General features: G+C 40.1%; 1 protein-coding gene across 6 annotated transcripts in view; it reads right to left on the bottom strand.

Moving 5' to 3' along the window:
* Positions 1 to 2005: 2005 nt before the first annotated feature.
* LOC139134057 (kelch-like protein 24a) overlaps positions 2006 to 22729 on the bottom strand; it is a 32333-nt gene continuing 11609 nt past the window's right edge. For 4 of the 6 annotated variants that reach the window (XM_070700923.1, XM_070700922.1, XM_070700924.1 and 1 more), the window contains exon 2: positions 2006 to 6326. In XM_070700923.1, the coding sequence (XP_070557024.1) occupies positions 3739 to 6291 (2553 nt within the window). In that variant the 5' untranslated portion in view covers positions 6292 to 6326 and the 3' untranslated portion in view covers positions 2006 to 3738. Of the gene's footprint in view, positions 6327 to 11036; positions 11307 to 18336; positions 18462 to 22729 lie in introns of those variants that run through there. The other 2 variants (XM_070700928.1, XM_070700926.1) reach the window with 2 other exon arrangements.

Genomic DNA, 22729 nt, shown 5'->3' with positions numbered 1-22729 from the left:
TGGCGGCGGCACCTGTAAACTGGAGGGTTGGAGTCTTGCTATGACACGGCAAAATCCTCGTCGCCAATATAATGTTCAGAATGGCCAAGTGGAAAGGCATACACCCATACAAACAGTAACGGGAGCTAACACTAGGATGACTAAGCACTGACTGCTCGATTTATTTATTTTCTCTATTAAATACACAAATTGCAGATGCAGGTGCAAAATACACAGGTACAGTGCCATTACTAGATGCAACAAATTAACACATGCATAGAATGTACAGGTCACTACAATGGTCTAACTTTCTTATCCAGCGTTCTGCATCATCTGCATAATATTCATAAATTTAGCCGTGACCTTTACGGGCCGCATACTGTCACCTGTTCAAATTTTGCCACAGCTACCATGGAAAGAGAAAATCTAACCAATCACGGATTTTAAGCGAGTGGCCGCGTTTTAAAAACAGCGCCCTCACATGGGCATTTGAATACCACGCCCCTTTTACCATATATAGGCATATTTAGATTATAGGCTACTGTATCCCTTTAACACCTAATTGATTAACACCTCGAAAAGGGACTGCGGGTCAACACTGTGTAAACTGTGCACTGATCATATTCGTTATTGGAACCGTGCTTTTGCGTGTCAAACATGTCATCAAATGAAACTACTTGTTACAAACAAGATCGCTTCCGCAGTCACCTCTTCTTTGCATTAAGTTTTGATTTATTTTCCGTAATTTTATTTCGTAAAATATTCTCTTTGGTTCAAATCAAACAATTACGCTTATGTTGAAAAATATTGCTCGTCAGTACAAGAGTTAGTGTCTCGACAACATGATTGCATAAGCAATGTATTCTGCCTGCGATATTAAAGTAGCTGGTTCATGTCGAAGGCGGATTATTGTTCTGGGCTCTAAAAGCACGTTAAGATACATAGATAGATGTCCGCTTGACATGTCCATGTGTAGACTGCGTTGTTACTTTTGACAAGTGAATTCTGACGTATCAACAATGCATGTTATAAAGGCTGTCTTGACAAGTTAAATAGTAAACGTTTCAACCTGCTTTGAAAGTAGAAGAATATGCCGTAGTTGACTGAGAGAGAGAGAGAGAGAGAGAGAGAGAGAGAGAGAGAGAGAGAGAGAGAGAGAGAGAGAGAGAGAGAGAGAGAGAGAGAGAGAGAGAGAGAGAGAGAGAGAGAGAGAGAGAGAGAGAGAGAGATATTTACAGATGTCCTTGTGGGAAATAACAGTGATCGATGATAAAAGCAGAGCGTAAATAATAACATAAATTACTTTACTTCAGGTAAAATGCAATAATGTTTAATACATCTCGCAATCTTTAGGCTAAATTTTCGATAAGTCTTCTGTCTCCGGATCTCATTTCCATGGTTTGGGTGTACCATTATACTATAGGCATCGGTGGTGTTTAAATCCAATGAATAATTGAAACCAACACAGAGTTTTTGTTTGATGGGAAATATTTATCAGCATTAAGTATAACTTTTCTGATAGACAAAGATTACATATGTTGTTTGTGTCAGAGTAACTCAATAGTCTGGCAGTAACTGACTTGACATATCAAATCCCTAATCTTTGACCATCTTTGATAGTTCAGTGCTGTTCTCATACTTGTTGTCACGGAACAAATTGCACCATATACCTCTTTTTAAGGGTCTATGTGATTAGAGAAGCGTGTCTTGAAGGTTTTATCAGTGAGGCCACAGTCCCTCCATCAGAGAGGGACTGTGGTGATGTAAACCTTTCTTTATTGACTACTGTTCACTGTCATAGTATGAGGGCTTTTGAAAGGACAATTTGCAATGACGTCGAGGGACCTCTGATGGGAAAATTTCAAAGCCGTCTTTAAAATGCCGAAGTTGAGTATGGATGAGTCACAGTACACAGCAAACAGGTGACCAATGCAATGAGGCATATACACAGACAAACTCACTCTCACAAAAAGGATAATTTGCGCCGTCAATAAGCTTATACAGTACAACAAAACGACACCAGAAATCATTTCGCAAATGTTGATATTTATTAAAGCGCCGAAGCCTTGTTTTCGTTTAAATCTATGCAATAATCGCACACAGTTAAGTTTTTTGTTGATAGGAATATGAAAGAAGCGTCGATATTTTGAAAGCTAGCAACTAGTTCAAATTATTTGGAACGAGCTTACACATTATTTAAATGAGGCTGGTTGCAGTAAACTGTCCATACCCGGCTTGCGTTTACATCGGTTGGACGATCAAGAGATGTGTATATTAAGTCAGTAGGGTTATCACTGGAAGTGGGTACAAATGTGCCAGAATGTATGAATGTGATGATTGAAAAAAAAAACAACAAATAAATTTGAAAGTTATGACAGAGACTGGCTTGCAGGGAAGTGGTAATATGTATCAAAGTTTGCACAGCGCTCATCCCATTCTCTTTTCTACATACGGGTGTTGGTCTGTGGTGTCGGATAAGTATTTGAATATTAATCCGAATCTTAAGGCCGTCGGACGTTTATCAGTCTTGGCATTACCAACGAGCAATTCAGTAATAATGTTTAGCAAAATCTTTCTTCCATACGCATCTACTCAACAAACGGAACTGCAACGATTCATTACGGAAGTTCATGTCGGAATAATACTAGTTCGTTACGGATAACAAGATATATAAAACGATAGATTCAAATGCTAAGCCAAAAGTTTGCATTGTACGCATTTTAATTTTAAATATTGAACGAACATGGAAAGACTTACCATTATTAAAACACTATAACTCATAAAATATTACATAACATCCTTAAACATGTCTAAAATTGGCAAGGTTTGGACGAACATGCATAAGACACCTGATTAAAACATTTCTTGAAAATGACTTCAAAGGATATTGAAGCACCAATACGCAGTGATAAAAGTTTTATAAACACCTCTTGCAAAATAAATTAAAAGGCCCCAAACAGTAAATATTAAACATCAGCTACTAGTTAAATGTCGCAGCGGACTGTGGTACTTCAAATGACAAACATAAAACTCTTTAAAACATACATTTATTAATTATCTACAAGAATATACGTGAACATAAAAATCCAACACGTGGTAACCATGGTAAGAGTGGATACGAAGTTTAGACAATTACGAGGCACACTGTTTTCGTATCTTTCTACACACAACGCATTTTCATAATTGTTTTGTGTCCACTGTGTCAAACACACCATGCGGTGTCCACTGTGCTAAACTTTGGATGCCATGCATTCAGATACGCGCTAAGTCGCACGCCAACATTGACATCCGGGGTATTTTGATACTGACATGCGCTGATCAATACCATTTTGCGAGAACAACTTGACATAATTGCCAGAAATTTTGCCAGCATTTAGTACTACTTTTCTGAGCAATACTGACTCACAAAGTGCTGGTCACTACATGATCGTTGTAGTTTTACAGAATTTTCCTCTTGATTTATGCACAGCTCTCTCAGTCATTGATTTCAATGTTCTCTATCTAATGCCACTGTACACGGTTCAGGCAGCCACGCAATATTGCATCGTCTTTTTACATGCTTCTTTGGCGCCAATGGTGCAAATTACAGTGCATATACAATATTACATATCTTCTTACAATATCTACAAATTACCGTATTTTTTATGTGACAATCTACCCTGGTTGTCTACGATCTTTCTATAACCTTAGAACCAAACTTTTGACGATTTACTATCGCACTTTAGTTCAGGTATGTAGCAAATCTGAAGAATCTTGTGTTCATTTTGATTTTGGAAGTCCGATATATTTTCTTATCGTCACGCATCCATGATTGGTCAATGCTTTCGGTGCAGTTTTCACCATCGACCACTCATCTTTGATTGGATCGTACGAGTCCATGTTGTTGGTTACCATAGTGAGAGCATCGTCATCATCGTCATCCTTTCCGATGACCCATCGTCCTCCAGTGACGTAGATCTTGCGATTCAGGACCGTCCCGGAGTACAGATCACGACCGTGCATCTCAGCGTGTTCCTCCGCCGTGCCAGAGTGTACCTCATCGGTTTCAGGTTTGTATACTTGCACTGCATACTTGCTCTTCCCTCCAACGATGTAAACCTGACCGCGGATTGTGCCAGCGATTTGTACCGGTCCGGCGATGTTAACAGTGTCCATGACACTCCAAGTTTTATTGCTGATATCGTAAAATTGCACGATACAGTCATCGCCACCATCCTTCGCTGCGATGACGTACATTTTCCATCCGCATGACGTCACCGCTGGTTCTAGGACTCCGTGGTGCATGTCTTGGATATGTTGCCAGGTGTTTGATTTTCTGTCGAACTTCTCAACTTTCTTCAGCGAGGCTGCGTTTTCGTTCACGTGCTTCCTGCCACCGATGGCGTAGATCCTGTGGTTTACTACTCCCAGAGAATGCATGTACCTCGCAGTTTTCATGTCACACGCCTTCGACCACAGATTGTGCAGAGAATCGTACCTCCACGTTTCGCCGCTAACGTAGCTGCTCACTCTCCCGCCAACGATGTAGATATCGTTGTTTAGCACCGTGACTTTATAGTCTATGGTCTCGTTCTCCATTGGCGCCAATGTATGCCATTGTTGATCCACTGCGTTGTAATACTGCACATCTCGGATCCACTCTTCGTTCTTGTTCTTTCCGCCGACCATGGCCATGACTTCGCCGAAAGCGAATCGTGGCCTGGGTCTTGGATCACGGTGGAACTTTCCTTTCTTGATCAACATGTGAACGATCGTCGCATCTGTGACTAGCTTCTTGCTTTGTTCCGATTCCTGGATGAGAGGTTCCGCAGCAGGAATTTCTTCCAGGAATTTAGGATCTATATATGACATGCGGACGGCTCGCAGGATATCAGGAAGATATTCTTTTCGAATTTCAACATCGTGCTTCACCCACTGCATCACTGCACTGTACACATCCTCTTCTTCCCTGACGTTGAGGGCGTCCTCGCTCAGTAAAGCTGTCAACTGGTCGGAGGACATTTCAAGGAATTCTTGCTGCTTGCGTACTTCCTTGAAATGCATCACAGCAATTTTAGTGGCAGCTCTCTCTAACAGTTCAACAAAATGTCTGCGCGCCAGAGCCTGTATGCCAAGACAGTTTACAGATGTCAGTCGCCGCTTTAGAAAGTCTGTGCATTTATCCAGAGCTGCGTCGTGTTTCAGAAGGCTTGCCAAAGACAGTATTTCTTTAGCATTGTCAATATTGATTTCAAGATTCGAAGTGTACGTGAACTCAACCAAGCGTTTCATGATGGCTGCTGAAGCATTTCTGATGGCTATCTTGTGATGCTCGCCCTCAAGCTGCGTGAGCAAATCCTTGAAGTAATCACCTGTTGTTGCCATGACAACGCGATGGCAGGGAAATTCTTCTTCCTCCGCCTTGAAGGTGACATCTGTAAATATTTCCTCTCGGCGCATGTCGTTCAGTCCGAGCAAAGTTTCGATTGCGTGGTATGGCTGATAGAGGACGCTCTTGACATTCTCCTCGGCTGAGTTTCCGTTGCCATTCACGTCCATGTTCTCTAAGTTTCTAGCAAATTCTTGACAAGCTTGTTCTGCAGCGCTGAGTTGCAAGGTCTGGGCCCCTTTTATCATTGCATCAACATTTTCGCGAGTTACTGTCAGCTTTGCTGTGTATATATATTCAATAAGTAAGCGCAAAATGCCCGGTTCAATATAGTCCAGATATAGGCGGTTATCATCCAAGTCCTCAATCGCAAAAATTGACAGAATATACGGGCTACTGGCGGCAAGAACGACTCTGTGACCAGGGATTTCTACATCTCCTGCACAAAGCAGAACATCCGTGAATTTATTCTGCTTCCTGCATTCGTTTAGGTCGAACAAGAGTTTCGCCGCATAGCTCGGGTCCACTCGCTGCTCCTCGGCATCATCCGAAATTGACCGAAGACTGATGGCTGAGTAGACGCTCAGAAATGACGACCGAAGGCTGTTAAGAGAAGATCTCAGTGAATGTAAACTATATGTACTCGCTTTACTGTGACTCAAGCTGCACGGAGAATCGCTTAGGGCCGGGATGCTCTGACTTTTCTCCAGGGATATGTCGTTCAAAGAGGCTGTTGAGTCGAGTATTTCATGGTGCACGTTGTGATTCGAGAGCTGCGAAATTCGACTATCCCGGTCGGCCACTTTTCCATTTTGCGCCAAATTGGCCATGAGGATACTGGTACGACATCCTGCTTCACTGCTAGGTGTGATTGACGGGTAGATAAAGTTCCCTGGTTCCACATCTTTATTTTTCTTCTTTTGACAACTCTGACAACAACCCATGTCGCCAGTTTTAATCTTCTACGTCAGCATAGGATCTGAAAGAAGAGAAAAGAAAGAGAAAAACATCAGAATTTGACATAAACCATCTTCATTTGGTATATTTTATCTTTAAATTTGTTTACATTTATTGTTCTCAATTTACATACCAATATATCACACATATAAATTTTCATCACAGTGAGTGACACATGAGAAAAGTCGAGGGTTTTAAGTTCTAGTTTCCTTTATTCATAGACTCTAAAAATATAAACAGGTTCACAGCACATTTCCATGGGATAGCATCTTGCTAAGCAAAGACCGTCTTTCCTGAACAACAGTTTAACTTTTGTTGGAATGCGCTCTAACTATGATACAACCGTTACGACTATCGGGGATACTACAGCATTTGGACGACCGTCGATGGGGAAAAACGATTTAAAAAGCCTACTTATTTTTTTCAAAAAATGAATAAAACCTAAAATACCTCCTTGCATTGTTGTTGAGAAAGCTGAGATATTTTAACCTAGACGCAGAGTCATGTAATTTCGCAAACGCAGGATAAGAGCCGGAAGTAGGAGATCAGTGTCAGCTCTATGATGAGGGCGCTCGCCCGGATCTTCAATATTCATACAACTTGCAAAACGAACTCATGCTGATGCTGCAATACACGGTTACAAAGGAATATTTTTTCATCGAAATTGGCCGATAAATTCTCAAAGATATGCCACATGTCTAACATAGGAAAGTTTTTGGGTCATATCATTTTCTCTTTCAAGACAAAATGATCTTCACGTGAGAAATACAGGACGTCAAAAATGTGATGCCCGGGGCACTTGGCAATTTGTAACAGGAGAAGATTCAAATCACTGCTGTTATTACCAACACAGGGGGAGTATTATCACTAATACGATATTTGTAACGATATTTTTGAGATAGGTTTGACCTCATTCTGACAATGGCGTACTTATTCATTTGACAGCATATATCTGAAAATATAGTGCGGCAGTATATCTACCTAAAGTTCACTGACCCCGTCAAAGTTTGGAAAAGCATTTTCATCAACACTGTTAGACGATGACAAGAATACTCTTGAGTGTTAAAGTTTTTAATGAGTAACGTTCTCAGAGCACCGCTTATTAGTGCTTGAAACGGTTTTTGGAACTTTCATAGACCTTAAACAACTTTTCATAGAAAATTATGGGTCGAGTATATACATTTTTCTACTCAATTCACGTTTATCTTGGCAGTGCAATCGCGAGTAAGGCAATTTTAGAAGCAAGAACTACAATACACCATTTGTGTCGCTCTCATCAATGCAAGCATTTGTGCAGAAAACGCTTGAAATTGCCACATAGAATTCTGACTCAGTTTACAAGGAAATCGATGTTCAAATTCAAACAAATGCAACGTATGACGCTAAGTTTATGTCAGTGTTCACAAAAGAAGGAACTCGCAAGCAAAGTGATCGATGTTATTAACACAGAGCAGAGCAGAGGAAATGTTTGACGCGGGATTGTTTTCAAATCTAAGCGTAGGAAGAAATTCTGAGTGACCACCTGACTTGCTATATCAATGCCCTTGATCCGCATTGCGTTAAACCAGGTAATATATAATACGGATTACACAATGTATATTTCTCGTGTGTTGTTGTAAGATATTCGAGTTAAAACCACATACTTGCTGCGTGTTAAAAAATCAAAGTTCACATGATTAGTTTAAATGAATTGATAGTTAATTACTGTTCAATTATCAGTTTGATTTCTGCGATGTTGTACAAGTGATGGTATTACCCTTCTCTTCAATAATTCGTGTCATCAATCCAGCCATAATGACCTACAAAGTTTGACCCACACATTATATGCCATTATAAGCGGAGAAGAAATAGCTTTCCATGAAAAATGTACACCCGCAAAAACAATATCATAGTGTAATTATTAAATGTAATTTCATTATGCCAGAAAATATGACCTTTTGATCAAAATCACCCATGTTTTTTCGTGCTGCTTCACAAAACGCAAAAGCAACGTGTAAATCAAAATGCACTTGCAACAAATAAAGCAGAATATGGTTTTGTCACAGTAAGTTAGGCAGAATGCACCATGTTCATTTGTCCATAGACACGAGCTCTCTCCGGGGTCTATGGTTTGCCGAAAAGCGCCTGCAAGGGCGAATCAATGATTTAACTTTCGCTATTTTGGACGACATATCAGGTACGGGTTGTACCGCCTGATGAAATACGTGCCAACCTGAATAAATTCAGATATGACCTCTTGGTATGTGTCCGTTCAATGTTTTACAGAGTTAATTACATTTGAATGAAGTGTTTGATGAAAGAGAGACTACGGCCTAAGATTAAAGATTTGAACATCGTAGCCAAGCAGTCGAGACGCGTTGCAGAGCCACTCACATTTTATCCATGCGAATTCATTAAGCACTTCATGTCACGAACGTGATTGCTGCTTCACACAGAATAATCGCAGTCTGTTTGTAGTTCCAATCATTCAGATTCAAATGATAAACTAAATCAGAATTTCTTATTGTTCTGCTTCAGAACACGGGTATAAAACCTTCACCTCCATTGCAATCAAGGCACTTTTATATTGTCACGAGGATGTTAACGGTACAGTAGCCGTATTTTTTTTCCATTTTCGGTAATTCAACTGCAAGTTCCCGTTCCACTCCCTACAGCATGTTAGAACAACAATTATTTAAAGGTATACTGTCACATGTTCCAATTTTGTCACAGTTACCATGGAAAGAGAAAATCTAACCAATCACAGATTTTAAGCGGGTGGCCGCTTTTTAAAAACAGCGCCCTCACATGGGCATTTTGAATACCAAGGAACCATATATGGGCATATTTAGATTACAGGTGACTGTATACCTTTTACTTGTCAACTTAGTGTCTGAACGTGTAAAATGTGTCCTGTTATTGTTTACTTTTGAATTCTAGTCCGCGCTAATTTAGTAAACAACAATAACAATGCAGTCTACCCATGTGGAACAACTGAATACTGCGTACCTCAAGATTAGAGCAAGATATCTGTAATTGCAGTGAAAACAAGAACAGCTACTGTCCTGCTAATAATCGGACTGTCACATTTGCGTTTCGCATTGCAACAAGTGACTATTGCGCTCTGCAGACGATTGACCACAGCAGTGGACGAGAAATGTCATTTCGTTTGTACCTCCATGAATCACGGTTACTCTAGATTAGAGTAATGAATGGTTCAGTCAAGAAATACAACGATTGGAAATAAATGACGCCGCCTCCTGCAACATTGACCTGGGAAAACGTTGACCTTCCCGCCATGCAAGAACACACAATCGCCAACGAGTCCCTTGTCAGTTGGTGAAACACGTTACATATCCTGATTACAGCCCCTCCGCTGTCCTGATTGATCTCCTCGAAGCGAAGGTGTCTCATACCTGTAAGTGTTAGCAACGCATGCGCAAACATCCAGCACTAACCAACTGTACTTACCGCATGAGATACAAAAGCTGGACAGCATGAAGATGATGGTAGGTGAACAATAAAGTCCAATCTAAAGAATGAAGATTCGACCGACTCATGCATTCTATGCCTCATATTGGCAACTTTTTTCCAATGCGGAGAAAGCAATGAGTAAGGTAATAGTGGTCAACCCCACTCTTTATATTTACAACTTTAGAGTCTATCACTATCATCAAAATCTATGCCATGCAATCAAGGACGACTTCAGCGTGCTGCCTAATTTATGTGACCCGGATGAATAACAGCAGAGTGACGGTGATACCGTGAGAATTGTGACCCGTATGAATAACAGCAGAGTGACGGTGATACCGTGAGAATTGTGACCCGGATGAATAACAGCAGAGTGACGGTGATACCGTGAGAATTGTGACCCGTATGAATAACAGCAGAGTGACGGTGATACCGTGAGAATTGTGACCCGGATGAATGACAGTGGAGTGACGGTGGTAGCGGGAGAACGCGTGATAAGAGATCATGATACTGATAATGATTTGCATAACTCGCACGTCCAAGCTTACGTAGCTTCCATGGTAACGACCAATAACAAGTGCCGAAAATCATTGTGGTCAGGAAAATTCACCAGGAACGTTTGATAATGCGATGGTTTTCAATCGGGCTCGAACAAAATCATTTAGATCAATTCTTTGGCGAACGACGCTGAAGTTAAAAATATACCAGAAACAGATGTTTGCGTGCGCTCAGCTCAGTCAGAGCTACACTGGAATGCATGTTGAGCATTTGTGAGAAAGAACACTTAAATTCCGGCTTGGTCTTAAATTTCAAAATCCCTCCAGTCATAATATCTCTAAGTTGCATTAAAATTAAGTGCGACGACAAACAAAGCACGTTTGCTCGGGGTAGCCTAAATCAATGTATCATCGATGCTGACCATTACTAGGTATTGCCAGAGAGAAATAGTCCACAGCAAAGCGACGCTGCATATATGTCGAGATGCATTCCTGTGATAGATATGAAATTGGCGTCTCAAATTTTGTACCAAGCGCCATACTATTCAGAGTTTTTATTTCACGAGTAGAAGACCTTTACCCTGTACAAACTCTAAACCACTCTCACTCTCCCATTTCAATGTTCAACTTTTACATAAACGTACAAGACAGGTTTAGCCGTAGACAGCTGGGGGTCTTCCCTCATCTACTGTCTATGGTTTAACTTCATACTCCATTACGTGTTCATTATTTCTGTACGCATTACTTTTAGAGACAACGATATTTACTGTTATGTTACAACATACCTGGTGATCGTCCGGTACTAAACGCCAAACACTGACTCATCAAAGCATATAAACCAGTTGTACGGATACTTGGAAGATGCTACCTGCAGTATAGAGTTTTGTCTGATGGCAAATATCTGCTTTGTTCAGGAAGGCAAATGCGACGGTTGGAGGGTGATTGCGAGGTGCCTGCATAGCGATCTAGCTCTAAGCGATGAATGACCGTTTGAGCAACGGGCGCTAACCCTAGTAGGCCTAATGGTGTGCGTGAATCGTCTTGATATGGACTGACATCAACAGCTGTACCCATGACACATTGATTAAAACTCTGGTATCGTTTCGTCTTACGTTTGATTGGAAGGTCTCCTGTAGGTCTAGGCTTGGATCAGTCGCCTGTCTTCATTTATCGGACCACTGAGAAGAATTAAATTCATGAATGGGAAACCTAACTGAAATAGACGTTTAATCCACCAGCCGTATGGCCTGAGAACAGCGCCCTCTTCCAGCAACATTTTAAAGGGTCCATAACCTGGTACTTTCTAGTTGACATTGTTTTGTGTTTTCTCATAAATTGACTTTCACAATAAAATTCGTCTTCACATACACTATTATGCGTCACCTGTATACTACTGCTCGGAAGAAATATAAAGAAATACGTTGCGAGCGATTCACCTGGTCCTTGTCGCCAATCCAGCAATTGCTGACGACAGACAGGGTTGTTTTCAATGCCGACATGGCTTTTGAGGCGCCACAGTGACCACTCCGATTCAATACCTGGGATAATTTTAGTAAAGACAGCCACAAATGCACGTGGTTTTTTCAGGCGATCTGTGCAACACGGAAACTAGAGTTTTCTTACAATTCACGCCTGACGGAACGGTGGACCAGTATCAGCTGTCATGGTATTTCTACTTCCAATACTTGGGTAGAACCCACAGTGGGACTTATTTTCAAACGAGCAAGTTCAGCAAAAATGCCTAAAAACTTAGTCTTTAAAAGGCTTTTCAGTTGAAAGTATATATATAGTATATATAGTATATATATTCAGTTGACTTGAGTTGAAGAAGATACATAAACACACATCACCAAGGTGTACCATGTTTACTAATGAATACCGTTGTCAAGAGGCAAGAATTTCAGCTATCATTGATGTCATCCCAGGTATTTTGCGAATGAGCAGACGACAGCGGTCATAAGCTTTGTTACGTCATTGCAACGAAATAGGTGACGGTTTCACCTACAATCAAGTGTCGTATACTGTTTGCTATGTAAACAGTTTACCTCCATAGTTGGTTGTTCTATTTATCAAAATATTCTGATCACCAACAGTATAGACACTACAGCCGTTATATTCTCCAACGAATTTTAATAATATTTGAAAATTCTTTAAAATTTTGCTGCGACATTGTGAGGAAGGTTGATCACACGTACAACTCAATAGGTAGATACTTTCCCGCCAAAATGTAAACAGTGTCATATTTGTGAATGAATTGTAGGAAGCGTGATGTATAAGAAAGCTCAAGAGTTCTGAATTTTCATCGCGACTGTACACACGAGAAAGGATCTAAGGGTCGACTCTTTCATGAGAATAGAAAGTGTCACTAGTAACAAGAATTTCCAATTTACAGCCGTCTCATAGCAACCTCATTTGACAACCGTGGAATTGGGATTCTGAAGCAGCTACTAACAAGTCAGACGAGTCAAAGTAAGAATGAATAGCGAATCGGCTCCAGCAGCAGCTGAATATTGGCTGATAATTATTCATACTGTAAATTGAGTAATTTCCTGGATAAAGCCATTTGCTTCTGATGATACTCAAGTCAGTGACACAACCCTTTATTTCAGAGTCGATCATGAACTTTTTAAAGGATTCTGGTACAGCCAGCTTTTATTCATGAGTCTCTCGTGATAATAGTGTGAACACGACCGGATCTCAATTGCAAAGGTATACGTCACGAAATTGAATAAAGTGACAAAATACTATTGTACGTTGTTTTCGTATCCTCGTCCGATTTATTTTCCATCATTTTCGTATCCTCGTCCGATATACTTTATACTGTTTTCGCATCCTTGTCCGATTGAACCGCGAAATGCGTTGAGCATAAAAATGTACAGTCAAGAATACGGAAAGTTTTAAACTTTTGCTCATACTTTGCTAAAGAAATTTTTACGAAATTCTCTTTCACGAACAAAACCAAATGTCAGTAGGCATGCACGGTGCAAATTTGCAATTTAGAGATACAGATTGTGTAAGGTTTACCGATGGCTGCTATGGTTTCAACCTGTGTTAACTCTATTGAGAAATATAAATGTCCGATTTTCACAAAAGCAAGACGATGGAAACTTCATTTACTCCAAAGAATTCAAATGAATCCATACAAGCGCATATCAGCAAAGTTTTATAAAAGAGACAACGAGTGTCCGAATAGCTATCCCATGGTGCATTCCACAATGAGTATCTGGATAGCTATCCCATGGTGCATTCCACAATGAGTGTCCGAATAGCTATCCCATGGTGCATTCTACCGTGAACAAATAGTATTTAAATGTTACTTTTCCATCGACTGTGATGCAAAGGTGTTTTGCTCAGCAAGGATAGTAATACAATATTTACATGTTCTACATATTCGAAAAGCAATAAAAAAGCTATTTCGTTCGTTTAAATGTTCGCGCAAGAAAATTGCCAGGAATTTTGATGGCAAAGAATTTATTGTCCGGGCTAGCATTTACGGTTTCTAATAGTCTTGTCAATATTTTTCAATATTAGTAATCTAATACTCAATTTCCTCAATAATTGTATTCCTTTATGCAAAGTGTGTTAATGAACATTGTTTGAATATGCAAATCAACCGATAATAAGCCATTATCAAAGCAGAATATTCATCGGCCTAAAATCGCGTATTTGCATAAACATGTAAGTTAGATTGTTTGTTGTCCGATACTCGACTGGATTGTGTTTTGGATATTTTCCTGGAGCCGTGTATTATTGCCGAATAGACGTCGGCGTGATAAATCGGTACACATGAATTGTTCCTGGAGCCGAGAAAGGCATTTCTAGAAAGACGCTCTTCACTTCTCATTCTCGATTTGTCTCCTTCAATATGGGTAATGAGATTGGTAAATAAAAGTTGAAACCTCAGACGCCATGTTTGTTTCACAGTGAGAAACGTTGATATCGCATATGAGAAAAAAAATACTATCATTGAGAAGATTTATTATATTTATAACATGCACTCGTTCAATATACTCCACCTTTTGTGATTCCATCTGTTATGTGAATGTTATTTTCGACATGCGCAGCGAGGATAGGGGCATGTGCTACCCTACCACGCGGGCCAAGCAATTCTGACACATCCGGAACCCATATCCGATGAGTTGAACGCTCTATTTTTGCGACGGTGATTTTAAGAAAGAATATCTATATTCTACTCTGATGGTTTTAAATTTACTAGTAACATTCCAACAAAGGAGCGTCTTTCACGACGACACTTGGTTAAAGAATGACACTTAAGCTTTACATCAGAGACATATCACCATCTCTTTGTTGTGTTTCGCTGTTCCAATTTCCACATTCCCAAACACAATACAACACAACGTAACACAATAAACGATCGCAGCAAAGATATAAATAACAATGTTAGAGGTAAACCTCATTAATCGCATGTTATTGAAGCCGAAAGAAAATGAATTCACATACTGAACAATTTGTAGTTCGGGAGTTACTGTCGATGTTACATCCTTCCAATTGTGACCGTTACACTGTACATAGATTCTGCTCTAACATTGAGGCATCAACGAGCAACACCGTTACACTGTACATAGATTCTGCTCTAACATTGAGGCATCAACGAGCAACACCGTTACACTGTACATAGATTCTGCTGTAACATTGAGGCATCAACGAGCAACACCGTTACACTGTACATAGATTATGCTCTAACATTGAGGCATCAACGAGCAAACACCGTTACACTGTACATAGATTCTGCTCTAACATTGAGGCATCAACGAGCAACACCGTTACACTGTACATAGATTCTGCTCTAACATTGAGGCATCAACGAGCAACACCGTTAGGCCTACACTGTACATAGATTCTGCTCTAACATTGAGGCATCAACGAGCAACACCGTTACACTGTACATAGATTCTGCTGTAACATTGAGGCATCAACGAGCAACACCGTTACACTGTACATAGATTCTGCTGTAACATTGAGGCATCAACGAGCAACACCGTTACACTGTACATAGATTCTGCTGTAATACTGAGGCATCAACGAGCAACACCGTTACACTGTACATAGATTCTGCTGTAACATTGAGGCATCAACGAGCAACACACACACACAGTTTTGAAAGATCTAAAACTTCAGAAACTTCATCTAACATGCATTCCTTAAATATTTGTGTAAAAAAATTCATCAATTGTCTCTCTGTTCATTCCTCCTAAAATTGTAATAATGTGTAGACGTGTAACGGTATTTTCAAAGCGTACCCACTCAATAGACCTAATTCCTCCTAAAATTGTAATAATGTGTAGACGTGTAACGGTATTTTCAGAGCGTACCTACTCAATATTAGGTCTGCAATTTGAATTTAAGGGTCTCTTTACGCTTTTCTGGTTTCGCCTCAGAGCTACCTTTAGAAGTGAGGACATAAATGTACAATATACTGGTATACCAGAATGGGGTGTTCTCGTCTGCACCCACGAGAGGCAGAGAGCGCCCTCAATTACCGAAACCACGACTGGTGATCCTAAAGTATGATTGACAACACAAAGTGTAGAAGAAATTAATCTGCTCTGACATGTATCCTGTCGTCAAGTTCAAAGACACATCTGCTTTGTCATTTCAAATATCGTCATTTCAAAGAATATTTTCTTTTGTTTTTAATTGTATATCAAGGATATCTATCGACACTGACGATGACATAAGTACAAAATATTCAGCATTATGATATTGAATTCTGTTCAAATATCGGTCAAATTTAACATGCCGGAAATATCGCGTGTCTCCCAAGACAGTGCGGAGCTTTTCTTTCACTACAGGGAATCCAGTCACGTCTCCCTTCGGCCCACTTACGAAAACACAGAGTTCAGATGAGTGGATCAAATATCCAACAAGGTTTGTGGTGACCAGTTTGTTGAGAGATAGACGTGTATAGCAAACAGCTGCCACTCAGCGCACAGAAAGCCATATGTGCATGTATCTCTGTCTGGTTTCATGATTGTGGAGAACACAGGCGACGAGATGAGATACACACGTAGTGTGTCATCAACCTCATTAAGTATGCAATTTTTCTGTGAGTTTGCAAGACCATGGCGTTTGCCACGATGAAGTCATTCAATGCGGTTTGTCAGTACTTGTACATGTACAAAATATTCCACGTTCTTTTAGAACAGATTGAAATACACGTTTCGGAAAGCACTTTTATGAAGTCAAACGGTTAATATTTTACTGTTACATAATTCTCTTTTGAGTCAAAGATATTTTCTCTGCTTGTAGCGCTGGAACTAATAATAGAAATCATTGAAATTTGTTACTACCACACTCATCCGACAGCTCACGTTACGTTCGTGATCTGTGCTCCATCGAGTCGATGGAATTCAAAACATACCATAAATACTAAAGAAAACATCTTATTTACATAACAATAGCATTGCGATCTTTTGCATTTGATTTCCACTGTTCATTCAGCAAAAAGCGTGGCAGGTATCCATAACTTTTATTCGGACCGCTGTCACACACGTGTCAAGTTGGAGGCATGCACTCGTTCTTCGAATAAAACCCCGACTAAGTTATTCGACTCGCAATGCATGAATGGCGAACAAACGATATATCGAATAGAGTTATCATACACACTTTATCAGAACATATTGACATCTAAAACCAGTACATATATTTGCATTTCATTCTTTAAAAATAGCTATTGAAAACTGCAGTTAAAATGCACTCGGTGTGTAACGCTTTCGGCAGAGAGAGATCGACGTTGCATGTTTTGTACATAGGCAGCACGTATTGTTACGGCTGATGAAACTGTCAGTCGGAGTGGAAAGGTCATTAGAAAGGCATTACCCCCATATTGCATATGGGCCACCTTGCTGACAACAAAATTCAACCACACAACATGCACAGTCCAGAATCTAAACACTTTTGGATAAGAGAACACTGTAATTTTGTATTATGTCGACCGTCATTTTCCGTATTTTTAAAAGTTCTCGATTGATCGATTTATATGAAAGAATTTAAGGTTTCCCAGTGTGCACTGCATTCTTTGCTATGTATTTAGAATAACTATTGGGGATTCGTGAGCTTAAGAAGCAGGTACCTGCTAAGCATTACAAAATGACGCCAAACGTGGCGTCTGTTCGTCCCTGATGATATCAGAATCGATCAGTCGCTGAGATATATAATTGAAACAAATTAAGCCTACACTGTTAAACTTACAGCTGTTACTTAGAGAGAATAGTTTCTTGTGTACGTGTTACAGGGTATGGCAGACTTAAAACCCTATTACCTATATTTTTGCAATTGTTACCAAAAATCCATCAAATCTTTGATGTTTTGGATTCCCGCTATTAATTATATTATTGTGCACTATTTCAATCCTTGGTGATGCATTTAGTCGATTAAATTCAGTCGAATTTGCAAATGTTTACGGCAGCCATATTTCAGTTGCAACTCGAAAACTATTTGTTAAAACATAATTTGTACGTTCGGCGCTAATGTTTTATGGAACGTACGGTTTGTGGTCACATCTTCGAAATCATTTTCACATAAGTTGCACTTGATTTCAAACCATCTTATCGAAAAATGGGGCTAATGGGGCTTAAATGGCCGCCGCTTTTCATCTGTCTATATTTCTAGAAACTGTCGTCTGTCTGTCTGCTTCGCTATGTATTTATCTTTGTCGAGCCTTCGATCACAGTTTGATTACGTAGCAAGGTGTTCAATCTCTAATGAACCCCGTGGTAACAGAAATGGAAAAAAATAATGTCAGAGCAGTGCAGTCTCAAATGGAAATAGTATAGTACACAAAATTTCTAGACACTATTTCTGTCATGAAATGGGCGTAACAAATGTAGTCAACACATTACAAGATGCGGGAATTTTGTGTGTAAATGTGTCGTCAGCATGACAAGCACAAACCGTCTATCAGCGATTTTTTCAGAGTGATTTACAACGCAAGTCGCGACCTTGTCTTGGAAGACATGCAATGTTTACAGATTTCTGATGAATGTCAAATCTACATTTGCCCTCAATAAAGTAAATCAAACTTTACCAGTTTACAGAGCTGTCGAGATAGCCTGTAGGCCCTACAGTTTGAATACAGGCGGCGTCCGCATTGACTGCACATTCTTAGAAGTACCGAGTGATTCTGGCAGTGATATCAACAAACAAAACATTGAAAGTTCGTGACACAACGAATCTGTGGATCGACTCTCTGACCCGCTGCCCTGAACACTTTCTCAACTGGAGTAGCCGCCTAGCCTCGATGTCAATTTCCCTGTTGCGAAGACGCGCGAGCCATCAGGCACACAGGGCGACTTGCGTAACACAGTAGCCTAATTGGTAATCGTTGGAAGGCCGATGTTTGTTATCATTCTACAAGGTAATGTGAAATAAACATAAAGAACGCAGGACAAGTCAATATGCGACGAGCGACTGCTCGTTTGATCGCCTGGGAACCATGCTTAGTCAAAGCCATATTTTCAGCAAAAGGATGTGTCGTTTTTGCTCCACAACGATTCTAGAGAACTTTAAAAAGTTAATAATCAGTGCAGTTGTTACTGATGTAGGTTTTGCAATTACATAAACTCGTATTAAAATCCTAGTGGAATTAATCGCTTATACAGACAACTTACATAGCATGTCTTCGTGGATATAATGTATATACTAGGCATGTTACTTGTGTCGACAGTCCACCCCCTACCCCCACCGGCCAGGAGGGACTGTATTTTGTCTAAAGATTTGGAAAAGGACAACATTCGGCTGCCCTTGAAGCAAAATACGGCAATTTTTTATCCTAAAAGTGTAAGCTATTTTCCAATGCAGCGCGTTGAACCGAAACATTGTCAAAGGTTAGAAACTTTACAATGCCAACATGAGTGCACTTGACTCAAACACTGACAATACTTGTTTACCCAGCAGATGTTGTAGGGAAATTACACCTTACAGCCGTCGGATGTAAAATTGACGTCAATGTTGTGGTCGAAATTTCCCGGTAAATGGTGCTCAAGATCTTGAAGTTAGAAACAAAACAAACAACTCCCAGCTCCATATTACTTAGAAAACAAGTCTTTCCCAGGATTTACAGTGTGACAACAAACGACAGTTTTCAACGTTGGTAACGAGGTAGCTGGGTCAACGGCCTTCATTTCCAGTACGTTGGAAACCATTGCATTACACGATTTAGTGAAAGGGATAACATATATTATTGTTTTGCTAAGGATTAGCTCTCATAACATATAGTTTTGTTTTGCTAAGGATTAGCTCTCATATAGTTTTGTTTTGCTAAGGATTGGCTCTAAAAATTGACATAACGATTGACTTGAGGTCTGACCTAGGTTATACTTGATTGCAGATATGATATGTTTATTCCGTCATGTTAGAACAAAACTTGTTGCAAGGTATTTGGTCTCAGTTTAATACAGAGCGTCTGTCAAGTAGCTGTACGTTTTAAGGCATTCTCTTTCTTCAAAATCAAGAATAAAAATCAGGGGTCATCATACAAACGCTGGTACTAGAGAAACATTATATTTACCGACTTCTGAAATTCAAAATGGCCGCCATCCCTATGTGATCTCTACAAGGGAAATGAAATTCAAGATTTTCACAAAACTAAGCCGGTGAAAACTGTTTTTATTGGATAAACTTCAAAATGAGCCTCCACAAGTGGTAGGTTGAAAGAAAGTTTGAGTCCGAATATCTGTCCCCGAACCGCATTCTACCTTAATCGAGAATCTGGTTCGAATTCGAAAAGGAAGAATAGATACTCAGTGGATTGAGAGCATGTCCACTTGAATGATTTTGATGGTATTTGATCTTTTGTGATGAGTTTATCGATTTTTTATCATTAATTTTCGGACAGTCAGTCATACTTAAAGCTACCGACAGGGACGCTAGTACTAGTAACCATGCAGGAAGTTGGTTACTGGCTTTGTGCACTTGCACACCATGTACTGAGCTGCTGGTTGCTAAACCCATCACACATGGACTTACACACAAAGCTTCATGTCCGATATGTTATCAATTGTCCCTTCAAGAACTTCTGTTATTGCCGAGACTGATATTATGAACAAAATAAGCGTACTGGTTGATGAGCTTGGCAAACCATTGGGCGCCTCTACTGCCTGTGGGCAAACCATGGTACGTATAGGGAGAGGACGCCTGCCCTGTCTGCGGGCTCCACTAGCGAAGTTACGGTCTTGCTCCATTAACATTAACTACCAAATCGTCACCTTCAATTACATATCCTCCCCTCCTCCCCCTAAACACAAACGTTCCTCCATTCGGCATTAGTGCCGTGGCGCACATACTCAAACTATACGACAAAGTCGTTGGCAGAAAGAGATATGTTCCATACCTGATATAACACAGATAGCACATCGACATGAAATATGACTCGATGCTATCTTTCAATTATTGTAAAGTAGTTAACGTCAAGGATCTGTTCTTATCGATCAATTTCCGTAAACAATTGAATTCAATGCAATTTGAATTCAGATGAAATCCTAGTCTGGATCGTGAAATAATGTTTATCTTTCCCATTGCACGGTTTTAATTACGTCACGCATGGCAAATGTAAATTAATATATTTCCGGTAATGATCCTTTGTGAGCACATCCCGCTATTTTTTACATAATAGCGAAAGTAATAGCTGTCAGCTATATTTGATACGACGTGATATGATTTGAAAGATGAATTATAAATTATGCTGATGCAAAATGCTTCTTTGTTTGATGGAGAGACAGAGACAGAGAAAAACAGACATAGACAGACAGGCAGAGACAGAGAGACTGAGAGGAAGGCAGGCAAAGAGGGTGAGGTGGAGAAAGATGGAGAGAATAAATCGACACGACAGAAATATACTGAGACATCTACACAGTATATAAAATACCGCAATTATTCGGTGTCGCTCAAATTTGATCAGAATTGGTATATACCAGTATGGGTACCAAAGATCAATAATACATATTGTTTCTATCTGTTCAGTGCAGGAAAATTCTACGCTGATGTTATGACAATGATTTCTGCACAGTACAACCAGAAAAACAACAAGAAATATTTAAACCAGCAAAAAAAGAATGACAAAAGTAAATAAGGTCTGAAACTTTAGGTACTGGAGTTTAACTTTAGCAACATGCATAGCAGAAACAGTTAGTCCCTCTTAGTTGGACCATAGACAGTCTTCCCCCCTCTACTGTCTATGGTTTGATCTGGTTTGTTAATATGTAACAGTTCATAAACAATGACAGGAAATGACTCAAGCCTGTTTCAGACACTGGCCATCACTCCTGCACATTTGCAGGATTTCACTTTTTCTCACCTCATTTGCACATTTTTGACACTGACAAGTTCATTTGAACAAATTCATATCTCAACCCCTGCATCTACCTGTACACCAAATACTGAGATGGTAGCTTTGGCGGTATGGGAGCCTTTGTGTGTGACGGACATACATCCGCACATACCACAAATATACAGACATACAGACGCCACTCAGACTCATCATATAAGCTCTTTTTGGTATTTATATACAAAACCAAATATGAGCTAATAATGGCAAATTTACTTCCAACCTATACGGCAAATTTCACCTTCAATTTTACTCTGAGACACAGAGATCGTTTCAAGTAATCATGAACCTATAGGTGCGCCTGGACTGCAGTCAGTGCAAACCATAACCTGGGTGATCTTGGACCGCTGTCAGTGCAAACCATAATCTAGGTGATCTTGGACCGCTGTCAGTGCAAACCATAACCTAGGTGCGCCTGGACTGCAGTCAGTGCAAACCATAACCTGGGTGATCTTGGACCGCTGTCAGTGCAAACCATAATCTAGGTGATCTTGGACCGCTGTCAGTGCAAACCATAACCTAGGTGCGCCTGGACTGCAGTCAGTGCAAACCATAACCTGGGTGATCTTGGACCGCTGTCAGTACAAACCATAACCTAGGTGATCTTGGACCGCTGTCAGTGCAAACCATAACCTAGGTGCGCCTGGACCGCTGTCAGTGCAAACCATAACCTGGGTGATCTTGGACCGCTGTCAGTACAAACCATAACCTAGGTGATCTTGGACCGCTGTCAGTGCAAACCATAACCTAGGTGATCTTGGACCGCTGTCAGTACAAACCATAACCTAGGTGATCTTGGACCGCTGTCAGTACATATCTGATCACTACTCTCATTTGACAGCCGCCGTTGGCGCTATCTTAATTTAAAATGCTGACATTACTAACATTGATAAGTTAAAATCTGTCCCATCAAATTGCTAATACCAACTCTTTCTCTTTACAACTTCTAAAGAGTGTTATCTGTCCCATCAAATTGCTAATACAAACTCTTTCTCTTTACAAATTCTAAAGAGTGTTTTCCCCGAAGTAAACTCTGATGAAAAGCTTATATTTGAACTGCTCATTTTAATCATCTGGTCTGACGATGTTTAATGTCAGATTTGGCGTCCCTACGTCACTGACTCCATGACAAAT

This window comes from Ptychodera flava, chromosome 5 (assembly GCF_041260155.1).
Source record: "Ptychodera flava strain L36383 chromosome 5, AS_Pfla_20210202, whole genome shotgun sequence".
NCBI classification, from domain to species: domain Eukaryota; kingdom Metazoa; phylum Hemichordata; class Enteropneusta; family Ptychoderidae; genus Ptychodera; species Ptychodera flava.
The sequence above is the reverse complement of the archived record's forward strand: the minus strand, read 5'-3'. Positions and strand labels throughout refer to the sequence as shown.